The following is a 21,871-nucleotide window of genomic DNA, read 5'->3' on the forward strand; positions in this document are numbered from 1 at the left end:
GGGATATTTGAAATTTTACTTGACGATACAGAAATATTCAATTCCCTTAAAGCTTTCTATATTTTTTTACATTTTTTTTTATCCCTCTAAATACTCTAAGTATGCTGACTTCTTCCTACGTATGGATATTTTAGTAAGATTTCTGAGTCTCTTGTATTCCTCTAAGTTTCCTGCAATCTTATTTAATTTAGGCTTACACCTAGCTTTATCCCTTTCCCTCATCAATGCCTTAATTATAAATGTAAGTCATGGAGAATGAGGTTTGCTTACTCTAATTGTTTTAATTGGGGCATATACATCATACAACTAAATTATGTTCTGTGTCAAGAAAAAAATGTTGTCTTTTAAATAATTTATATAGAACAACTCGTCCCACTTTATTCCTGTTAACCTATTTAAAACTTGGCTTCATTAAAATGTTTATAATCTCTTATAGTGAGAAATTTCTAAATTTCTTTCTTGACCCAAGAAACATTTATTTAACAAAAAGTCAACAAATGATCACTTATACCATTTGAATCTATTGTACCACTTTTACTTATAATTTCAGGTTCACTAACGAAAATTGGATCTAGCAACGTAACAGTTGTAGCAGTTTCACGGGTTGGCTCATTAATTACCTGTAGAAACCCATAACTTTCAAATAATTTACAGTACTACAATGTATTCATGTACGGGTAACATTTCTGGGAGCAAAGTATCCAAAATATTTATACATTCTGTAAGATTATTTCCTACCCTAAAAACGACACTAAGAGATATTCACACTGAATTATTTCGTCTTAAGTAAAGACCGAATAATTCAGTGTGTCTGTTCAGTGTCGTTAACACTCACACTGGAAGCAGCTTCTTAAGTAAAGACCCACTCCATCACCTCTGCATTGTTGTCGATCCTTTCTATAAAATTTGTAGCCAGGTATACTCACTGTGTCAGACTCTACATCATCCGTCAACCAAGTTTCGGTTTTAGCAACCACATCGAAGTCATTATCCAAAACTAAGTTTATAAGCTCATTCAATCCTGCAAAAATTGACCTTAAATTAAAATAAGCAAAACTAAGCACACATTATTTTGTATATTCTTGTGCCATTAATATGTTATAAAATAATCTCTATCAAGGGCGGCATGTAATAAGTAATTTCGTTCATTTCCCTTAGCACAATTTACACTTTTAAGATATGTTGACCTACAGTCTTTAAAGAAGTGATCTCCTGAACATCTTGAGCAAACTTCTGTACCGAACAGCCTTTAGCCAGATGATTAAAGCTCATGCAATTATAGTACTGCAGAATATGCACATGGTTAAACACATATGATCTAGACCACCCAAAATAATTTTTTTCCTTATTGATTAGCACCATGTGTATTTTCAAATCCACCTTAACAATAAGATCCGCGTTCTTGTATCTATTTTGATTCATTTTTACAACTTTATTTATCATTACAAAGTAGATCGTTTCATTCCAACTTATGTAAGAACAATTTATATTGGCGATTTTTACTTTTGGCTTTTTAATAGTAGGTTCCTCAATAATATATTGTGCTCCTAGAATCTCCTCTATTTTATTTTTTAACGAATTAATCTATGTTCGGTCCTCATTTTGCAATGGGGTGATGTAATCTGATTGAGTTTAACGCATCTAAAACTCAGGCTACTGTATTTACACAGAATGATGCCACTACTGCCGCCCGTCTTGTCCAATTGTGTCCGAGCTTACTTTGCCGCTGCCTTCGCCAATTCTTTTGTTGCTATATAGAGAAATACACGTATATGAAACCCCAAATATATACAAGTATGGATAATTCCCAAAGCATATTTTTTCAAATATTACAACTTGTAGCACTTTAAGAAAAATATCCACACCGTACCGACTCCTCCGTTGCCCTGCGCTACTTATGATACTCGAGTACCATATTGTTTGCTCGTGTCACAGCATAAAGAAACCAGCAGTCGCACTTCAATAAAAATACATTGGCTTGAATAAGCGAGTTCGGTGCATGTGTACTAACGCAGGCGCGGCATATTTGCTTATAGTAGGGATGCCGCTGACACTCGCTACGGTCCACGCGGCTTTTGCCTTGGCTAGAGCCGGACTTAAACATTTTTTTAGATATTATTATCTTGTAAAATAAAAATACCTACATAGTACAAATATTGATTTTTTAATATTAATAAAGTTCATACATTAACAAAATATTTAAACAAAAATAAACATCGCATTTCTACATCTAACAACGATGATATAGAAGAATACGTGCAGGAAGTTAATTAGGTATGTACCATAAATTTAAGAGACCATTCTTTGAGTAATTTTAAAACAAAAAGTTCATATAAACATATGTCCAGAAATTCTTCGTTCTCAATATACAGGGTGTTAAAATTTAACAACAACTAAAATATAGGCCACTGACTTTTGTGCAATTTTTATTATGTTCTGTGGATTATACAAATAAAACTTTTCTGTCTCTTGAATGTTTTTCGTATCTTGCTTAGTTAATAATAAATTCCAAAAGAAACTTTTCCCAAATTCCTTGTGTGATCCAAGGATATGCAATTAAGTAGACTTTTTTTTTCTCGAAAAATAAGCGAGATACGAAAAAGTTGTATTTGTATTTGAGTAAATCAAATAAGATATTAAAAATGAGACAAAATTCAGGTGCCCCAATTTTTTTGCTACAAATATTTCTTCAGGTCCCGTTCGAGATTACACTGAACCTAATAAATTTAATCATGTTAGGGGTAAATTAGCTCCTTAATGTTATAAATAACACCGCCAGAGAACTTGCGGACCTATGTTCATATGAACTTTTTGTCTTAAAATTACTCAAACAATCGCCTGTTAAATAATTTATGGTACATTCTTAATTAACACCCTGTATATTAACGCTTTTAGATTAACATCTGCCTACATAGTAGTTTAAGGATTTAAACTAATTATACAAATAAAGTAATATTTCAAAACAAATAGAAACTCTTAGGCCAATAAATAAAGACAAATAGTTGGCAACAATTCTAACGTCTGCGAATTTTTGTTATATTATTAAGTACCAACTAAAGTAAAAGTATACAATTTTGCAACTCTTTTAAATATGGCAACACTGTTAAAATGGCAGAAATATAAATAATGTCCTTAAAAATCCAAAAAAAAAAAATTATTTTTTTTTAAATTATTAAAAATTACATTGCTGCAACTTTAATTGATGCTTAATTATGTTATTTAAGCCATACAGCCAAATTTGCAGCTATTAAAAACTTTGGCAAAGTCAATTATTTTGCTTCATTAATAATTTTTGACATACCCCTCTTTTAATACAAAAGTTTTTATAAAAAACGCTACACTTTGTAAAAACGCTATCAAAATAGTCACTAAGTACGGCGCTGAACTAGGCGATACACCTATGAACACAGTTCGATAAACAGTGAGCTCGGCATCCGGAGAACATGGCTGCGGCATGGCTAAGGATGCTATTAGTTCGCTTACATTTTTGAGCGGAGTGAGACTGCTGGTTTCTTTATGCTGTGCTCGTGTGTTTCAGTGTGTTCTAGAAAACAAATAACCTAGTAAAAGGAAGTAAGTTTTTTATTAAAAAACAACAATATTTGTCACTCTAAATACAATATATTTACATATAAGGCGCGAAAAATCCACACGCATATCAATTTACTACTATAGAAACGTATCATCCATTTTTCTCTAAGAGACCAAACGAAAACAAAAACAAAGGTAAGGACACAAAGTCACGGTCTCATCCAATCTATATAATTTCTTTAAGAAATTATTTATTATTAATTATATTTATTATTATTTATTATATTTATTATTTTTTATTATAACTTAAAGAAATTATATAGATTGGATGAGACCGTGACTTTGTGTCCTTACCTTTGTTTTTGTTTCAATTTACTACATTGAGGACCTGTCAACGAAATGAACTCATTGACGTTGAAAGTGGTATAGCTGCTTATTTTATAAACTTAATTGGCGATAGAAAGCAGAGCTGCGAGTTCTTTATTACCGCTCCTCAAACGACGCGACATCCCTTGCTTACTACTGTGATCATAGCAGTGTATTAACGGGAGAATGGGCTGCAGCTTTTGCAATCTGAGTTCATAAATCAAATAGAAATATAGTCGTTTGTAGCGATATAACGTGTTTTTTTGTAATAATTCATATTCTATATACCATGAATGTCATTATTAATTAAGTAGTTTTTAAAAAAGTGTGAGCTACATACTGCGTACCCTTACAAAATAACATAAACTGAAATACAAGGGACGTCAATTACCAGATCTGCCTATTGAAGAAAAAAATACTTAAGTCACGGAAATAGTAAAAAGGATAAACGCGAAGTGTATGTATAAAACGATTGGATAAATAAATGCAATATGTGAATACTAACAATTTTTTATTGCGTAATTTTTAGTAAATATAAGCCATACATTTCGTAACTTTTTTAATAAGAATCGTTTATTACTATAAAGACTCGTTATATTTCTAACGAGCTGCCACTGGCATACAGATGAGCAACATTTATAAAAAATCGTATGAAAAGACCTCCTATAAAATCAACATTTTTTTGTCACTGTCCAGCTAATATAATCAGTCCAGCTAACCCGTTTTTTATATATGGCAGAGTTCAAGAAATTTTACTTGGGAATTTCTACCCAAAGGAAATTAATTTTTGTAGTTCATAGCTTATGGAAAATACCTCATAAAATATTGGAAGAAAATGTATATATAATTTTTTCTTATCATGTAAAGAATAGATTTATAATAATTTATAAACATTAGATATTTACATTGGTGGAAATACTAGGAGTTCAAAAGAACCAATTCTCTACAATACTAATTATAAAAATATTTTATGTTTTTATGTTTATATTGTATTTCTGTTAAAGCTGCTTTGTATTTGTTAGTTTTACTTAATGCCTAATCCTTGATCTATTTTTAATTTAATTGTGGATTATCTTTATCGTATTATATATTTACTGCATGGATTTATTGTAATGCTGTTTTTTCTGTATTTTTGACTCGTGTAAGAGTTTGTACTTTTTGGCATGAATAAATAAATAAATAAGAAGATAATTCCGCTAATATACTTTTATTAATTATATACATTTGACTTATCTAATTTACAGTTTCATGATTAATAGATATACTTGTGTGAAAATGTAGACAGGCTCATCGAAAACATTGAGTTTATAATAATAGATTTGAGGTTTTTAAAATGTAAAAAGATATTCAATTGTGTTTATAATATATTTAACTCAAATAAACAAAATAGTGAATGGAGTCTGCGTTTTTAAAGTGCTAAAAACACATTTTTGTTTCGCAATTTATTTATCCAGCCAGCGCACAATTTTTGTCCGCTAATCGGTTTAAATATTCAAGAGATTTAGCAACCAAGAGTAGTGTAAAAACGCGGGTGGCTATGACGTGTCCCCATGTAATTCTTATGGACTTCCGGTGGAGTGAAAAAGGGGGCGGAGCTTATGCAAAGTAGGGTAGTGGTGGGGGTAAGTGGGCGGAGTCAATATGGAATGGAGGGCTGTGATTGGTGGGTGTAAAGGTGTGCGGGGAGGTGCGTAGCGCCGTGATTGGTCAGAATTTTGGCGGGAAGAATTTTGGCGGGAAGAATTTTGGCGGGAAGATAAGAATGTGGATGTGTGGATGGTTGATATGCAAATGAGGTTGCAAATGCGGTGTTGCCGGGTGGGAGGAGAAGCAACGTTGCCGTATGAGTGTGACTTTATGGAAAAAAATATAATGTTAAAAAATATATTTTCTCAGTAATTGGTGTCGGAATGAGGCGGTGGGATTTAAGAGCTAGCGCCCTCTATGATTGGATTATAAAAATAATAAATAAAAGTCGATAAATATAATATAAGAATATATTTTTTCTTAAATTAAGGGAAAATTACATAGACTTATGTTGTTGAGGTTTATTTTTTTTTGTTTTCCTTATATTTGGGCTAATAATATTTGGGGTAATAATATTTTTAGTTGCTCGTATAAAGATAAATTAGGACAGTCGATGTCAAATTTTTTCAGGTTAATTTTATCCGAAGAATATAATGAATTTGTAAATTCGTTATATTTAAAATATCTGCTGTGACTTTATGGAAAAAATATATTGTTAAAGAATGTATTTTCTCCGTAATTGGTGTCGGAATGAGGTGGTGGGATTTAAGAGCTAGCGCCCTCTATGATTGGATTATAAAAATAATAAATAAAACTCGATAAATATAATATAAGAATATATTTTTTCTTAAATTAAGTGAAAATTACATAGACTTATGATGTTGAGGTTTTTTTTTGTTTTCCTAATATGGACAAATTCCGTACGTTAAAGAACATGAAGTTGACCTCATTAAGCAAAAACTAGCTGAGCTCTACACCAAGCAACCATTGAAAATGGCATTTATTATTGTCTCCAAAAGAATTAAAATACTAAGATCTTCCGCAGTCAAGCTGGTCCCAAGATTGACTTTAATCCTCCACCAGGAACAGTTGTTGATGATGTTATTACATATTATTACTATTTCTCCTGAAATAGTTTTAATAATTAACATTTTTACTGTTTGAGTTACTTTTAAAATCAACCTTGGGACCAGCTTGACTGCGGAAGATCTTAGTATTAATTCTTTTGGAGATAATAATAAATGACATTTTCAATGGTTGCTTGGTGTAGAGCTCAGCTTGTTTTTGCTTAATGAGGTCAACTTCATGTTCTTTAACGTACGGAATTTGTCCATATTAGGAAAACAAAAAAAAAAAGAAACGTTAAAAACATACATCTATATTAAGCAGTTAGAGAGCATAATTAATACAATCATATATCATAATCATACAATCAATACATAATTAATCATAAAACTAAATGTAAATTATATATTTAAAAAAAAAAAAAAAAAAAAAAAAAAAAAAAAAAAAAAAAAAAAAAAGAACAACACAGATAATTATTACAGAAAAATAAAAAATATTAAATTATTATTTTTTAATAGCGTAATGCCCCCAAGGTAAAGTTGTTATCTTATCCTGACAAATGTATCGTTTATCATCGAAAGCATTCAAACCACTTTTATTAACAATAAGCGAAAATGTTTCATGATTTTTACTTTGAATGGTTTGAAAAGTACAAATTTTTTCTTGACTATTAAATAAGCAATTATAAAAATCCTGAAATGTAATTTTTTTAGTAGCAGATCGACTTACACCTTTTATTTTAGAATGAGCATCAACACCGAAAACTTTATAATCATATACCTTTGCTCTTAATCCAATAAAATGTGTTAAAACATTACCATTCAATTCATCTTTCATTAAACCTAATGCTTTTTTATTTACTAATGGCATATTATAATTATTCTGATCTTGATATTCTGACGTGTCAAATTCCTCTATTGCAAATGTCCGTATCATATCATATATGCTAATTCGATTATTCAAACTTATCTCATTAACGGTGAATTTAAATATAAATGAGTCAGTATCCATATAGCATATTTGAGCATGAAAATATTTAGATACTTTTTCGAGGACAAAGTCATAGTAAAAATTATATAGTTTTATTTTTGAAATTTCTAAAATAGTAAAGCCTGCATAAATAGGTTTATTAAATAAAATGTTTGTTTTTTTAAGTTCGATACTAATTAAGTTTTCATTATAAATATGCATACTTTTAAATTCAGGTTTAGATATGTATTTCCTGGCAGAATTCCAATTATTCACTAATTTAATATCTCTTTTTTTTCTATCTCTTTCTATTGTTTTTCCAAAATTAGCATTATTTAATAGTTTAAAAAAATTTTTTTCAAATACGCTTTTTGCATGTTTTCTTTTGTCCGTATTAAAATCTATATACGGTTTAAGCCAAGCTTTTTGAGAAAATTCTAATACTCTATGGACTTTTTTTAATTGAACACCATACTTTAGACACTGACATAAATTTTCAAAATGAATTACATAATTAATTTTATCTTGCACAGTACATACTAATTTTTTTTGATTGGAAGACTTAGCACATATTTTATGTTCCGGACAAAACGGCATATCTTTATGTTTATCATGGATAACTGTTGGGTATAGAAGATCTACTTCTAAAATTATTGATTTTTCCTTGAAACTACCATAAATCTCCAATACTTTGTCTTTAGAAAAACGTAAATTATATTCCAAAATCTCGATTTCAAATTCTTCTAGCCATCTAAAATTCGCAAATGGTAAATTTTGACATTGAGCCCAACCATATAAATTGTTAACATCAAAATACATTAGATATTCAGCTGGTTTAGTGTTATCATAAGTTTGGGAATAATACGGATTATTGCAAGTGGCATATCTGTGAATAACCTGTGTAATACCACCCCTTATCCCTTTTTCAATAAATAAAATTTGATCAATGTCTGTAAGCAATTTTAATTGAATTTTTGTCATTTTTAAAGCGGCTGCCCATGAAAAAGATGGTAGGCTTACGAAAAAACTAGGATCTAACCCATAATATTGAAAAGCAAGTGATCTAAAATTTTCAAAAACTATAGATAACAACAAAACATCAGTTTTTAAGTATACATCGCTAAATTCACCTAAAGTTTGTACTTGAAAGGTATTCCAAACATTTTTAGCATGAGCGTAATCTTCATTCGTTATAGGTTCTTGTTTTAACTTATTAAAAAAATGATCTTTTGAAGGCAAATAAGTAGTTGATAAACTATCCCACCCATTTACAAAGTCATAAGGAAAAACACCCTTTCTCATAGCCAGCAAATATTCTTGCTCATTTCTAAAATGTTTTTTTAGTGGTTCTAGAGTTTCGGAAGCTAAATTTTGAACAAGTTCATCTAGAGAGGCAGATAAAAATCGAAAAGAATCTAAAAAAGTTAATCTAGTTTGATTAAGATAAACTGAAAAAGATATGTATTTTTCGTGTGTTAATGGTAAAATAGAAATATTTTTTGACTTTTTAGCTAAAGCTGTAAGAAACATATTCATATCGTAATTTAGGTTATGGAAAAAAACTGGAATAGAGCTATCAGTTTGAATTTGAAGGTTACAATTATTACAAATACAAGCTATATATTTTCCTGTATAGTGGTCATGATGACGAACTTTTCGATTATCTAGAGAAAAAACATAGTTACATATTGAACATGAACTTGTTCGTTGAAAATCGGCTTCCTGCTCCTCCGTTATGGAATTTAACTTTTTATGGCAAGAGAAAGTTTCTTTTAATATACTTTGAATATTCGCACATTCATTTTGAATATTTTCGATAAACCATTCAGAGACATTTTCTCCCCTATATAAATTAAATTTATTAAAGTTTTCATTAAATGAACAAACAATATAATATGCTACACTGTAAGGTTCATGTTTTTGATAAGCTGTGGTAAACGATAATAATGGATTTGGTAACGTGTAATCTATAGGAATAGTAAAACATTCAAAATCAGCATAAATTACAAAAGGCTTATTTAAAAGAGCTTTAAAAGAATTAAATTTCAAAATATTGTTTTTATGATCCGGAACAGTTATTTTAACAGCATCAAAAAGTGAACAATTTTTTTTATGAATTTCAAACTTATTTTCAGAGTAAAAATGATTTAAACAAAGATCACATACAAAGATTTTTCTTTTAGTTTTATTTACCTGACTACATATCAGTTTTGAAAGATCAGAAATAAAGCAATAATGACCATTTTTACTGTTTGAGTTACTTTTAAAATAAAGTAAATTTATATGGTGTGGCTTAACTTGTTTTGTATGATATAAAGGTCCAATTATTGACTTAGAAGAACTATCTATACCAAAAACATTTATAGAAATATTAGGATTTTGATTTTCAAATTTTGAAATATCTGAGATTTTTACTGGCATTTCTATATCGCGTAAATTTAAAATATCATGAACTGATTGAGGATAAGATAACACATTTTCCTTATCTACATCCACATGATATAAATGAGCTAAAATACTCCAAACAAAACATCTTTTATCATTATTTTTTATATTAATTAAACCTTTGCTTTCGAGCCAAGAGGGTAAAGCAATGTATGTGACACCATTAAGAGGAGAAAACTTATTAATACAAACTAAAAGGAATGACGTACCAACATATTTCCAACCAGATCCTCGATGTTGAAATTCTTCAGATTTCGATAGAATAGTTTCAAAAAGTTGTTTGATGATCTCATCGATAGAGTCGACTTTAAGTATTTCCTTGTTGCACGAAACGAAATACTTATAATCCTCTTCTCCGGTTGAAGGAAGTTCATAGGTAGCGCAAAGCTTCACATTCAACTTGATAGGACCCAGTGTCTTTAGATTTTGGATAATTTTTGTTTTGAGTAGAGGTCTCGACTCTTCCAAAAACTGATCAAGCTCAATACAATTCAAATTTATGATTGCTCCTGTTTGTATACGAGAACGAAAAGCAGAAGATATCTAAATAAGAAAAAAAAAAGATATATTTAAAAAATAATAATATAAATAAATAAATTAAAAAACTCACCATTTTCCAGACAACTGATGGCGAGTTTGAAGTGGTATTTGTACTGTTACTGGCACTGGTACTAGGTCCTATACCTTGACCTGAAGTTTGTTTCCTTTTAATTTGCTTGCTTAATGATTTTAGTAATGCCAAAATGTTTTCTAATTTACTTTTTTCTCCAACTGATAAGTCTGTACTATGCAATTTTTGAAGTATTATAACTTCATTCCTTTTATTAAGTTTTAAAAAAGTATCTATTTCTTGTTGAGATTTTGAAATTTTAAATAGTGACTGTGTTGTCTTTACCAAGTCTTCTTTCATGCTTACCAGTTTACTACGGCTTTACTCTCCTTTGGAAAATTCAAATTGATTCGCTGGTGTTGTATTAGTCCCCACTTGCTTTTGTCCAATGAACCGTATGAAACAACCTTTATCGCTCATGAGCTCGTCTATTACTGATTTAGTTATAACTGCATTCAATCGTCTTGGTAAAAATAAAACCGAATCGATCAGTTCCACTATAAGTGAATCTCCGAACGAGGTTTTGATCTTGCGTATTCCTTTGACTTCATACCACTGATTCAAAATCATATCAGTAGCGTTAATCTTTGGTTTGAAATCGCAACGGGCAAAACTGTTAATTCTTTCCATTTTAAAAAAAAAAAAAAAACTTTTTTTTTTTTTTGTTTATAAATACAGAGGTAAATTGTTGTGAGTGAGAACTAAGTTCGAACTGGAATAAAGAAAGTCGATCTTTCTAATTTATACTCATTAGCATCCGATAAAACACACATAGACGTACGAAATTTTATTTATTAATTATTATTACCATAACACACCATACATGTGTTACGGGAAAACGTTAAATATAATTGACAATGACATTCTTTGCAGATACTTTTTAAATGATGCACATAATCCATTTCTTCTATAAAATAATGAGCTGAGAAACATGTATATTCTTCTAATAATTCTTCATTTCCTCTAATTTCCAGATTAAAACAAAAATGGCATAATTTTTCACCATGTTGATCTTGAATAAAAGATTCTTGAATGCATATTTTTGAAAAGCCAATCGTTGGCCTAGATTCGCGTTCATAAATTAAATCAACACTTGATTCACCTTCACTGGAATAATCACTAAACATATTTATAATGCTTTGATATGGTACAGAGAACAAAAAAAAGAAGTGACTTCAGTATGCTACGACTATGCGTTTTTAAAAGATTCAAAAGCTTGCTGAAAACCGCAAATTATGTAATTCGAATAAGTTATTATTAATTAATAAATCATTTAAAACAAGTAAAGAAAAAACCACAAATTATGTAATCTGATTGATCTATTATTAACTAACGAAAATATATTATAATTTAACCACTATTTAAAATATTTTTCAATAAACAGGAAAACCAAAAATAAACTAGAAAAACCTAAAGTTTCCGGGATATTATAGGTTTTTTTTTTTTACTGATTAAGAAAATTATAATATCAATTAATATATTAAAAATCATATTTTTATAATAATAATATTTCTAATAAAAGCTCAAATTTAAACATATTATATCTTATGTTTTATTACATATCTTAAAACGTTTAATTTTTAAAATTAGATACATTAATCCAACTATTATGAGAATTATCAAATCCTAACCATTTTACATATACCTGATTTCTTCTTTTGGAAAGTATTTTCTCGACTAAATATATATTAGGATGCTTAGTTTTTTGCAATTCCTCTTCGTAAAAGCAACCTAAAATTGGTCGATTATTTAAATCACTTAGCATATACGTAGCTGGATAGGTAGATTTCACTTCTGTTATTTTAAAAAGTTCCGTTGTCCAATTGGCGGTATATCCTTTTTCAAATATATTTTTTTGTTTCGAAATTCGAACAATATCGTCTACTTGGTATCGAGGCTTTTGCATATATCGGGTGTAACGTACGGGTCCTGTATCCTGTTCAAGAGGAATACGCTTGTAAACAGTAGAAAGTAATTGCTTCTCATGTTTCTTTTTAACATCTATAGGTTTAAGCTTGATAGTTGTATGCTTCGTAGTATTATAATTTTTAACAACATTTTCTAAATGATTCACCCAGTTGTATGTTCCATTTAGATGAAATACTTTTTGTAGCTTTGACTTAAGTGTTCTAATTACTCGTTCCACCATACTACATTTTATTACACTGTAGGTATGATAATGGTTTATGTTAAATTCCTTCATTAGTTTTTGGAAATGTGAGCCAAAAAATTCTAAACCTTGATCTGACTGAATATTTTTTACACGTCCATATTTGTTTAAAATCTTTCTCATCGCAGTTGCTACCTCCTTTGTCGATTTTGACTTTAGCGGTTCAGTCATTAGAAATTTTGTAAAACAATCTATAACCACTAAAATGTACCTATATCCCTTATTAAATTTTTCTAAAGTTTGGTAATCAGCTATATCAATTTGATATAGGTCTCGAATTCCTTTTAAAATGGTTTTCCTTCTAATAAAATTACGACGAGCCGGTTTATGAAGCTCGTCAACAATTTTGGCTTTTACACTATTCGTATTCGTCAGATCCATATTGTACGGGTTCTTGACTCATAATAATACACAAACTAATAAACTAACAAATTTATTACTTAAAAAAAATTTTACAATTTTACTAAATTTCCTACAATTTTTAAAATATCATTTTTTGTGTTATTCATATCACTTCTGAGAAACTGTTTTGTTGATACTATTGCATCATCTACGTACTTCTTAGTTGCCATATGCTTGCCTGCTGTTGGTGGATTTCTTGATATAAATAAATTTATTTCTTCAAATTTCTGTTTTAATGAGTTTTTTGATTCTATATTTGCTTTCTCTAATTGTTGAATTTTTAGTTCTAATGGAATCATAATATTTTTTTGTACAATTTCTAATAAAGCATTATTTGTTGCCTCTATCGTGTTATTTATGTCATCTATATATTTTTTAGTTACGCAATCCTGTGAATTTTCTGGATCTTTAGCGTTACATAACCTTCGATTTTGTAAATCAAAATCCCCATCTTTTGTATAAGCAAGCTGCTGATGTTGTAGCTGCGAAACATCTAAACGAAATTTCTTACTTGTACCTTCATACGTAGTACGTCCAAACTTATCAACAGACATATTTGAAATGATCTATTTACTTATATAAACTTGATTAATATATAATATTTGTCTCTCGCAGTTCATCTTCTATCGCTCTTATCTCATTTAAATGAGAATAGTTATTTCCTGCAGTTGATGAGGCGTATAACAACGCTAAACGTTCAACCAATTCATTTGGATTATCCCAATAAATATATTCCATAGGTTCTCTATTATATACATTTATGTTACCTCCTATTTTCTCTTTTGGTAATTTTTCAAAAATTGGTTTAATTATATTTTTATATTTCCATGATTTATTTCCCGAAATCTGTTTGGTTTTATCGAAATCGCGAAAAGCGATGTTTGATATTAAAATTATTTTTTTATAGTTTGCAAAGTCTGTTGTCGTATAATTTTGTGGCTTGAGTTTAAATAATAATTCATACAATCCTATAGTTGATTTAAATAATGTATTGTCTATTTCCAGGTCTCCTGTAGAATGAATTTTCATTCTTTTATTTCCTAATTGCCATTCATTTTTACTTCCTTTAATAAACTTTGGCCCATACGTAGTATCATATATGCCTTTTCTACCTTCAAGCAATTCCTGAATATATAATTTGGGTATATCAGAATAATGCGAAAAAAGTTCCGACTTCCTGACATGTTGTTCTTGTTGTTGTTGTTGTTGTTGTTGTGGTTGATTTTGTTGTTGAGGCTCTTCCGAGTACGCTTCAGACCATGTCTCATCATCATCATCATCATCATCCTTAGAACTTTCTATTGGCTGATGTTCTTCGTCTACACTAAAATTATTTTCTTCGCTTTTTTGTTCTAGCAATGGATTTCTTTTCTTGATGGTTTGAAAAATTCGATATTTTTGAGGTTTTCTTTTTTTAAATTTTACTTTACTCGATTCCATCATTGGTTCAGGTATTTTATTTTTTACAGTAGTATCTTTTATGTACGAAATATTCTCTTGAATATTTTTCAGTGGATTGGAAATAGGTTTAAACAGAGTATCAAACTGGGCGGTTTCACTTTGTTCCTGTGATTTTAATAATTTATATTTTTTCCTAACATTCTCTGCGGCTTTAATAATTTTACGTTTAACATGTTTCTTTTTATTAGACAGCATCATCATGGATGTTAAAACCTTTTGTATTTATCCTGTTTACTTGTTATCACCTTAACTTTAGAAATATATCTGACTATTTTTTCATTACGACTTTGGCTTTTATATGTTTATGATGAGTAAATCTACTGCTTAGTAATTTCAAGAGGATAATAAACAGAAAAAAAAAAGTTATTTAAAATAAAATGAATTTGTCAAATCCTTTGCGATATCTCCCTTTTTTAATATCGTCATCTTTAACAATGACCAAAAATCCATATTTTTCTTTCCAACACTTTGAGCATATTTTTTTAAACATGTCAAACTCCATATCAGTATTAACGTGCTCATTATAAATATGTCTTAAATTTATTTCATCTTGTTTAAATAACACTAACATATTAGCATTATCTCTGATTAAATGTTTGGGAATACGTGTATAAGTCTGACATAAATAGAATGAATCGATATTTCTATGACGTCCCATAGAAAAATAAGATCTAATTTTATCTTGCTTATCGCATGCTATGTCATCAAATATTATAATAGAATTTTTTTTAGCATCCGAAGGACTGATTATATCATCGCTTTGTTGAAAGTTAAAATATCCAATTCCTTTCACTTCTTTCATAACATTACGCAATAATTCATATTTAGGTTGATATAGAGTTTTGGAGAATACGTAAATATTTTCAAATCGTAATCCATTTGGCTCGAAGATTAAACTCAGAAGAACATTACTTTTTCCACAATTGCTTGGTCCTACTATAAGAGCTCTAACAGTATTGGGTAATAACGGACCATGTTTCCTAATTTTACTCGTATCTTCTAAATCTTGATTTTTGACGGGTAATGCACATGGTTGTGGAACAATCTTCATGTTTCTATGATCTCTAATAAACTGCTTAGAAAATGTATATATATATATATATATATATATATATATATATATATATATATATATATATATATATATATAACATATAGTATTTTATATCAGATCAATGTTGACCGTGAAAGAAGGAGGATCACTTAATAATCTTATAAATCGCTTACCAATAGAGCTTCACATACCTGGGTAGGATATAATTTTAAAAATATTAATATTTTTTTCTTTTTATACTTTTATAATATACTACTATAGGTATCAATTTTGTGGACCTGGCACGAAATTAACAGAAAGATTGGTTAGAGGAGAAAAGGGAATTAATAAGTTGGATAACGCTTGCAGGGAACACGATATAGCGTACGCAAATTATAATTCATTAGAAGCTAGACATAAAGCTGACCAAGCCTTAGAATATAAGGCTTGGGAAAGAGTAAAAGCTCCTGATTCATCTATGAAAGAAAAATTATCGAGTTGGTTCGTAACTAATGCTATGAAAATGAAGCGGAAAATGGGGTTAGGAATAAAAAATGATGCAAAGTCCCACAAAAAATCACGAAAATCGAAAAAGAAAAATTTTAAAAGAAAATCAAAAAATTTAAATTTTAGAAAAGCTTTATTACTTCCTTTGATGAAAGAATCAAAGAATCATGATTTATCGTTAAAAACAGGAATCGGCTCTCTTGTAAATCAAGCACGTTCAATAATAAAACGAGTTGGTGGTAAAAAGAAAATCAATTTACCAAGAGTCCTTCCTGTTCCTAAAAAAGGAGGAATCTTACCCCTGATACCTATTCTTGCCGGATTGAGTGCAATAGGCAGTCTAACAGGAGGAATATCTGCTGTTGCGAAGACAGTTAATGACATGAAGGCTGCTAGAAAAAAACTGGAAGAGACGGAAAGGCATAACCAAAGAATGGAAGCTATAGCTTTGGGAAAAAAAGGAGCAGGACTTTATTTAAGCAAATATAGAAAGGGGCTTGGTTTATACTTAAACAAGCAGTCAAAAAACTTCCCATAAAGCTACCTAAGAGACCTCTGACCAATTTCGATTTGGAAAAAGCGGCAAATAATTTAAAAATTAAAGGATTTCGAGGTGTATATATGCGAGATAGTCTTCCAGAACGTGGACCTTTTAAATTTGAATGCGGTATAGTTAATTTGGATTCCCAAAAAGGAGTTGGAAGTCATTGGGTAGCATACATAAAGAAAGATAAAGACATTTGCTATTTCGATAGCTTTGGCAATCTTAAGCCACCTATAGAATTAGTCGATTATTTAACGCGAAGAAACGAATGTAACATTATTTATAATCATAACTGTTATCAAAACTATAGTTCATTTAATTGTGGACATTTATGCTTAAAATATTTATATAATAATGTTTAAGAAAATATAGTTATATAAATATCAAAGAAAAAAAGGTGTTTTATTTAGTCATGTCTCAGACCATCACGTTGAAAGGTCATAGTAGCATCTTAAGTGCTGACTTCTTTCCACCAATTCAACTTGATGCCAATTATAATTACTCAATATCTCTAATAGGTTTTCATACCTATAACAGTATACCAAATATTGAAGAAAATGTGAATAACCAATTTAAAATCTTAACAGCTAGTAATGATCAAGTTATCGAAATTCCGACTGGAGCATATGAAATAAGCGATATAGAAGATTACCTAAGATTAACACTGTGCTCATCAAGTACCTGTACACAAGAAGACAAAAATCGAGTTTTATCTATTAAACCTAATAATAATACCTTAAAATGTGAAGTGCAGAGTATCTTTGACCTGGACTTTACTGATGATAAGTCAGTGGGAAGGCTATTAGGATTCTCAAAGAAGGTATTACCAAAATTAAAAAAACATATATCCGATATACCTGTTAATATAATAAGAGTAGTGACAATACGAATAAATTGTAATATCGTTTCGGGGTGTTATTATGGTAATAGACCAGCCCACACATTATTCGAGTTTGCCCCAACTGTTGATCCAGGTTATGCTATAAATATTGTTCCACATAACCCTATATATTTACCGATTAATAAAAAACATGTCATTGACAATATATCCGTTGAGGTAACAGATCAAAACGGAGAGCTAGTGAACTTTCAAAACGAAGAAATAGTTGTTCGATTGGAAATTAAACAAGATGGGCTTAATTATTAGATATGATAACTTTGATAATAATAAGGAGCCAAATAAAAGCAATAAATTAGAGAGCATAATGAAAAAGTCATCAGTCGATTATAAATCGTTTAGTGAAACACAACAACAGCAACAGCAAGACTCGCATACTACTAGTAATAAAAAACATCAAAATAAATTGTCTAAAAAAAGTATCTCTGTTTTAAAACAATTGGGATATAATGTCCGATAAAATTAATATATTTAATAAGGCTGTTTTCGACGAAAACATTGTCAAAGAACAAGAACATTCGTATTATACACAAACGCAATCATTTGGATATAACGATGAGATAGAAATAATCGTTAATCAGCAAGATGTTCTTATAGACTTTTCCAGTGGACACTTATACTTGGAATGTGCGTTTAACCCAAAAGATGAAGGGGAAATTCCAAAAGGAGAGTGCTTTTTAAGCAATAACGTAGGAGCTTATTTATTTGAAACCTTATCATATGAACTAAATGGAAAAGAAGTGGAAAAGGTGAGAGAACCGGGTATCGTGTCAACAATTAGAGGGCTATTATGCTATTCACCAGATGAATGTGTTTCTATAGGAGGAGGCGGATGGATTTCCTGTCTAAAATCTAATGATATTCCTACTTACAATGAAAAAGACAAAACCTTTAGTCTTCGAATCCCATTAGGACATTTATTTAGTATCTTTCATGATTATCGTAAAATTGTTATGGGAAAACATAAATTTCGTTTAGTAAGAGCTCGCAATGATAATAATTGTTATAAAAGTAGCGGTACCAGTAGAGCTACTATAGATATTCAAAAAATTGAATTAAAAGTAAAACATATACATCTTAGTGATCCATATAAGTTACATTTACTGGAACAAATCAATTCAAACAGATTTATTCAGATTCCGTTTAGACAATGGGAATTCCATGAACTGCCATCACTAAAGGTCACAAATAAAGATGTATGGAGTGTAAAAACCACTTCAAATTTAACTAGACCAAGATTTGTTTGTGTCTGCTTTCAGACAAATCGAAAAGATAATCCTACAAGAGATATAAATAATTACGATGATATAAATATTAATAACATACGGTTATGGTTAAACTCCGAAGTGTATCCATTTGAAAACCAAAACTTCGACTTTACAAAAAGAAAATATACCGAGGCATATCAATTATACTCGGACTTTCAAAAGCTATTTTATGGTAGGAATATAAGCTTTCCTCTGTTTAATTATACTGCCTTTTTAAAATATCCAATATTTGTAATCGATTGTTCCCGCCAAGAAGATATAAAATTATCTACAGTCGACGTAAAGCTAGAATTCGAAGCTGGTACGAATTTCCCCGATAATACCCGTTGTTATTGCATAATTATTAACGATAAAATAATAGAATACAATCCGTTGACTACTTTGATAAGAGAATTAGTATAAAAGGATCGAATTTATTATTCATTTATTTAGTAACCGTTTAGGTAACAACAGTAACAACATGAGATTCATAGCTATTGACATTCAAGGTCTTTACCACACTGCAGATTCAAATAATTTTATTATACCGAAAGAAATTACGATATTTGAGAAGAATCGATGTGAACACTTTTTAGTTAAACCCCCAAAATTGCATAGTGAGTTAAGTGATGCGGAAAAAAGAACAGCAAACTATTTACGACGACATCATCATGGAATCAATTACTACGCCGGATCCAGTACCTTAACTGACGTAAAAAGAACATTAGTGGAAATGATTAAGAATTATGATGTTCAAAGAATCTATGTACGAGGTCATCAAAAGTACAACTTCCTGAGAGATCTTCTAAAGGACAATCCAGAAGTGGACATTCTTAACGTTGAACAGACAACCCCAAGTTTTAAAATGGATCGACCAGCTTGTTTTTCGCACTCTTTATCGAATTGCATGTGTAGTAAAAATAACGCCACATTTTTGTATAACTATTTATGTAACTTATTACCATGATAATAAATATATAAAACATAATATTTCGTTTTTTTAGTTTCAGTTTATTTCCTTTCCTCACCTCAATAACAACATATTACTTACTACAATTAAATAATATGGCCATGTTAGAAGCGAAATTTTTACTTTTATCAGCTCTAATTAATAATACATTTTTCATTAGTCATCCGGATAATGCTAAAGAAATATACATTTGTTTTAATAGAACGAATGATACTTGGCCATCTGCTTGGAGTAGAATGGATTCGATAAAAAACCCTGCTTCCTTCTCTGTGGCATTACCGGTAAACGCATCGGAATATAAATTAAGAGTTATATTTATAAATCGCACATTCGGTGATAGCGAATGGAAATATTTAAACACATGCTCAAATAAGAGTGAATCATCATCAACGAGGGTTATTTCGCAGGACTGTAAAACCGCAACTGATAACCACACCACCATTGATCTAATAATACCTACACTAATTTATTATATAACAGCAATTACTTCTTTCTTATTTGCAAAAGCTTTTTTTCATTCGACTAAGCAACATCTCTGCACACTGCTACAATAATAATAATAATAATAATATGACGCCTACAAGATCGCAAATTAGGAAAATTAAATTTATACTCAACAACATCAAAAACCCAGTAACGTTCAAGCAACAATTTGTTAAATTATTATTGAAAAAAGTAGATACTATTGACATATCTGAGGATTTACTTTCAAAACTAATGGAACCTTGTTGGGGACACTACTATAAACATAATGAAAACGAAGCTGATTATGACGAGATTGATGGACCTACTGTAGCCTATAAATTAAATTGTAATACTTGCATACAATTATTTATTATGAATAAAGAAAATCTATAATTAAATGTTTGAATATTGCTTTTTATTTAAAATACAATTTAACCAATTATTTAAAAAAATTACATCCGTCCAAGTGTCTGCATCCTCTTTCGTTCATCTAGTTTGAATTTTCTTTTTTCGCTTCTTGACATTTTAGGAGGAGGACGTCTAAGAACCATGTTTGCAGTTATATACAGTTGAGGATTATAAGTTGGAACAGGTGACATTTCATCCCACGAATTATCAATGGGTACTGCTATACAAGCAGCATCAGCAGCAGCAGCAGCAGCAGCAGCAGGTTCCATTTTATCCCATGCTGTATCAGATGCCTCCTCATGCCTTTTTTTTCCTAGTAATTGTAATAATGTATTAGAACACGAGAACAGAACACGAAATTAGAACAAAGAAGGTTGACTGTTTATTTCTAAAGTATTAGAATACTTACCCCACGAATTATCAATAGTTGGTGCAGGTGGGTTATTAGATTGAATCCCTGCTTCTGCTTGACAACCCCACTTATATTCTGGATTTTTACGCGATGAATTCATACTTAAAAAAGTATTAATACTATTAAATACAGTATTTTTTTTTTTTTTTGTTTGCAAAATGTGTTGAAGCACTGAATTGATCAAAACTGGATCTAATCTTTTATACCATATGAAACGGAAACAATCTAACCATTTTTTTTTTATAATTAATAAAACATTATGAATTTTACTAATTTTAACTCACCGCAAACAATTCCGATCCTATTTTATGCTATATCGCAACAACTTCCCATACAATGTTGTCAATCCCCCCATTCAAAATCATTATTTACTGATAAATATTCTTTAACAATATATTTTTTCCATAAAGTCACACTCATACGACAACGTTGCTTCTCTTCCCGCCAACACCGCATTTGCATATCAACGACCCTCATTTGCATATCAACCATCCACACATCCACACATCCACATTCTTATCTTCCCGCCAAAATTCTTCCCGCCAAAATTCTGACCAATCACGGCGCTACGCACCTCCCCGCACACCTTTACACCCACCAATCACAGCCCTCCATTCCATATTGACTCCGCCCACTTACCCCCACCACTACCCTACTTTGCATAAGCTCCGCCCCCTTTTTCACTCCACCGGAAGTCCATAAGAATTACATGGGGACACGTCATAGCCACCCGCGTTTTTACACTACTACCAAGCAATAAACTGTATAAATCACGTTCGGATTTAAGCTAAATGTTTTGAATTCTGGCTATACAAAAATTCATCAAGTTTAACATTTTTGA

At 30.1% G+C, this 21,871-nt stretch overlaps 2 protein-coding genes and 1 long non-coding RNA gene across 3 annotated transcripts; all 3 read right to left on the reverse strand.

The window, feature by feature from the left end:
- Positions 1-6,974: 6,974 nt before the first annotated feature.
- LOC126734075 (uncharacterized) lies at positions 6,975-9,525 on the reverse strand. Its single transcript, XM_050437584.1, has one exon. The coding sequence runs from the start codon at positions 8,992-8,994 to the stop codon at positions 6,994-6,996; it is 2,001 nt and encodes a 666-aa protein (XP_050293541.1). The 5' UTR covers positions 8,995-9,525; the 3' UTR covers positions 6,975-6,993.
- Positions 9,526-9,647: 122 nt separating this feature from the next.
- LOC126734659 (uncharacterized) lies at positions 9,648-11,206 on the reverse strand. Its single transcript, XM_050438359.1, has 3 exons — positions 10,514-11,206; positions 9,720-10,446; positions 9,648-9,655 (listed from the first exon to the last, which is right to left on the reverse strand). The coding sequence occupies exons 1-3, from the start codon at positions 10,811-10,813 to the stop codon at positions 9,648-9,650; spliced, it is 1,035 nt and encodes a 344-aa protein (XP_050294316.1). The 5' UTR covers positions 10,814-11,206.
- A 9,402-nt stretch (positions 11,207-20,608) lies between these two features.
- On the reverse strand, positions 20,609-21,174 carry LOC126734571 (uncharacterized). The gene is made up of 2 exons (XR_007660086.1): positions 21,028-21,174; positions 20,609-20,931 (listed from the first exon to the last, which is right to left on the reverse strand). It is a non-coding gene; the product is annotated as an uncharacterized LOC126734571 (long non-coding RNA).
- Positions 21,175-21,871: the final 697 nt, after the last annotated feature.

Source organism: Anthonomus grandis, chromosome 3 (assembly GCF_022605725.1).
Source record: "Anthonomus grandis grandis chromosome 3, icAntGran1.3, whole genome shotgun sequence".
Classification (NCBI taxonomy): Eukaryota; Metazoa; Arthropoda; class Insecta; order Coleoptera; family Curculionidae; genus Anthonomus; species Anthonomus grandis.

Coding starts and splice junctions, on each gene's coding strand:
- LOC126734659 (XM_050438359.1), bottom strand. CDS start 10,813: ATGAAAGAAGACTTGGTAAAGACAACACAGTCACTATTTAAAATTTCA. Junction 10,447..10,513: donor CATCAGTTGTCTGGAAAATG/GTGAGTTTTTTA, acceptor TTTCTTATTTAG/ATATCTTCTGCTTTTCGTTC.
- LOC126734075 (XM_050437584.1), bottom strand. CDS start 8,994: ATGAATATGTTTCTTACAGCTTTAGCTAAAAAGTCAAAAAATATTTCT.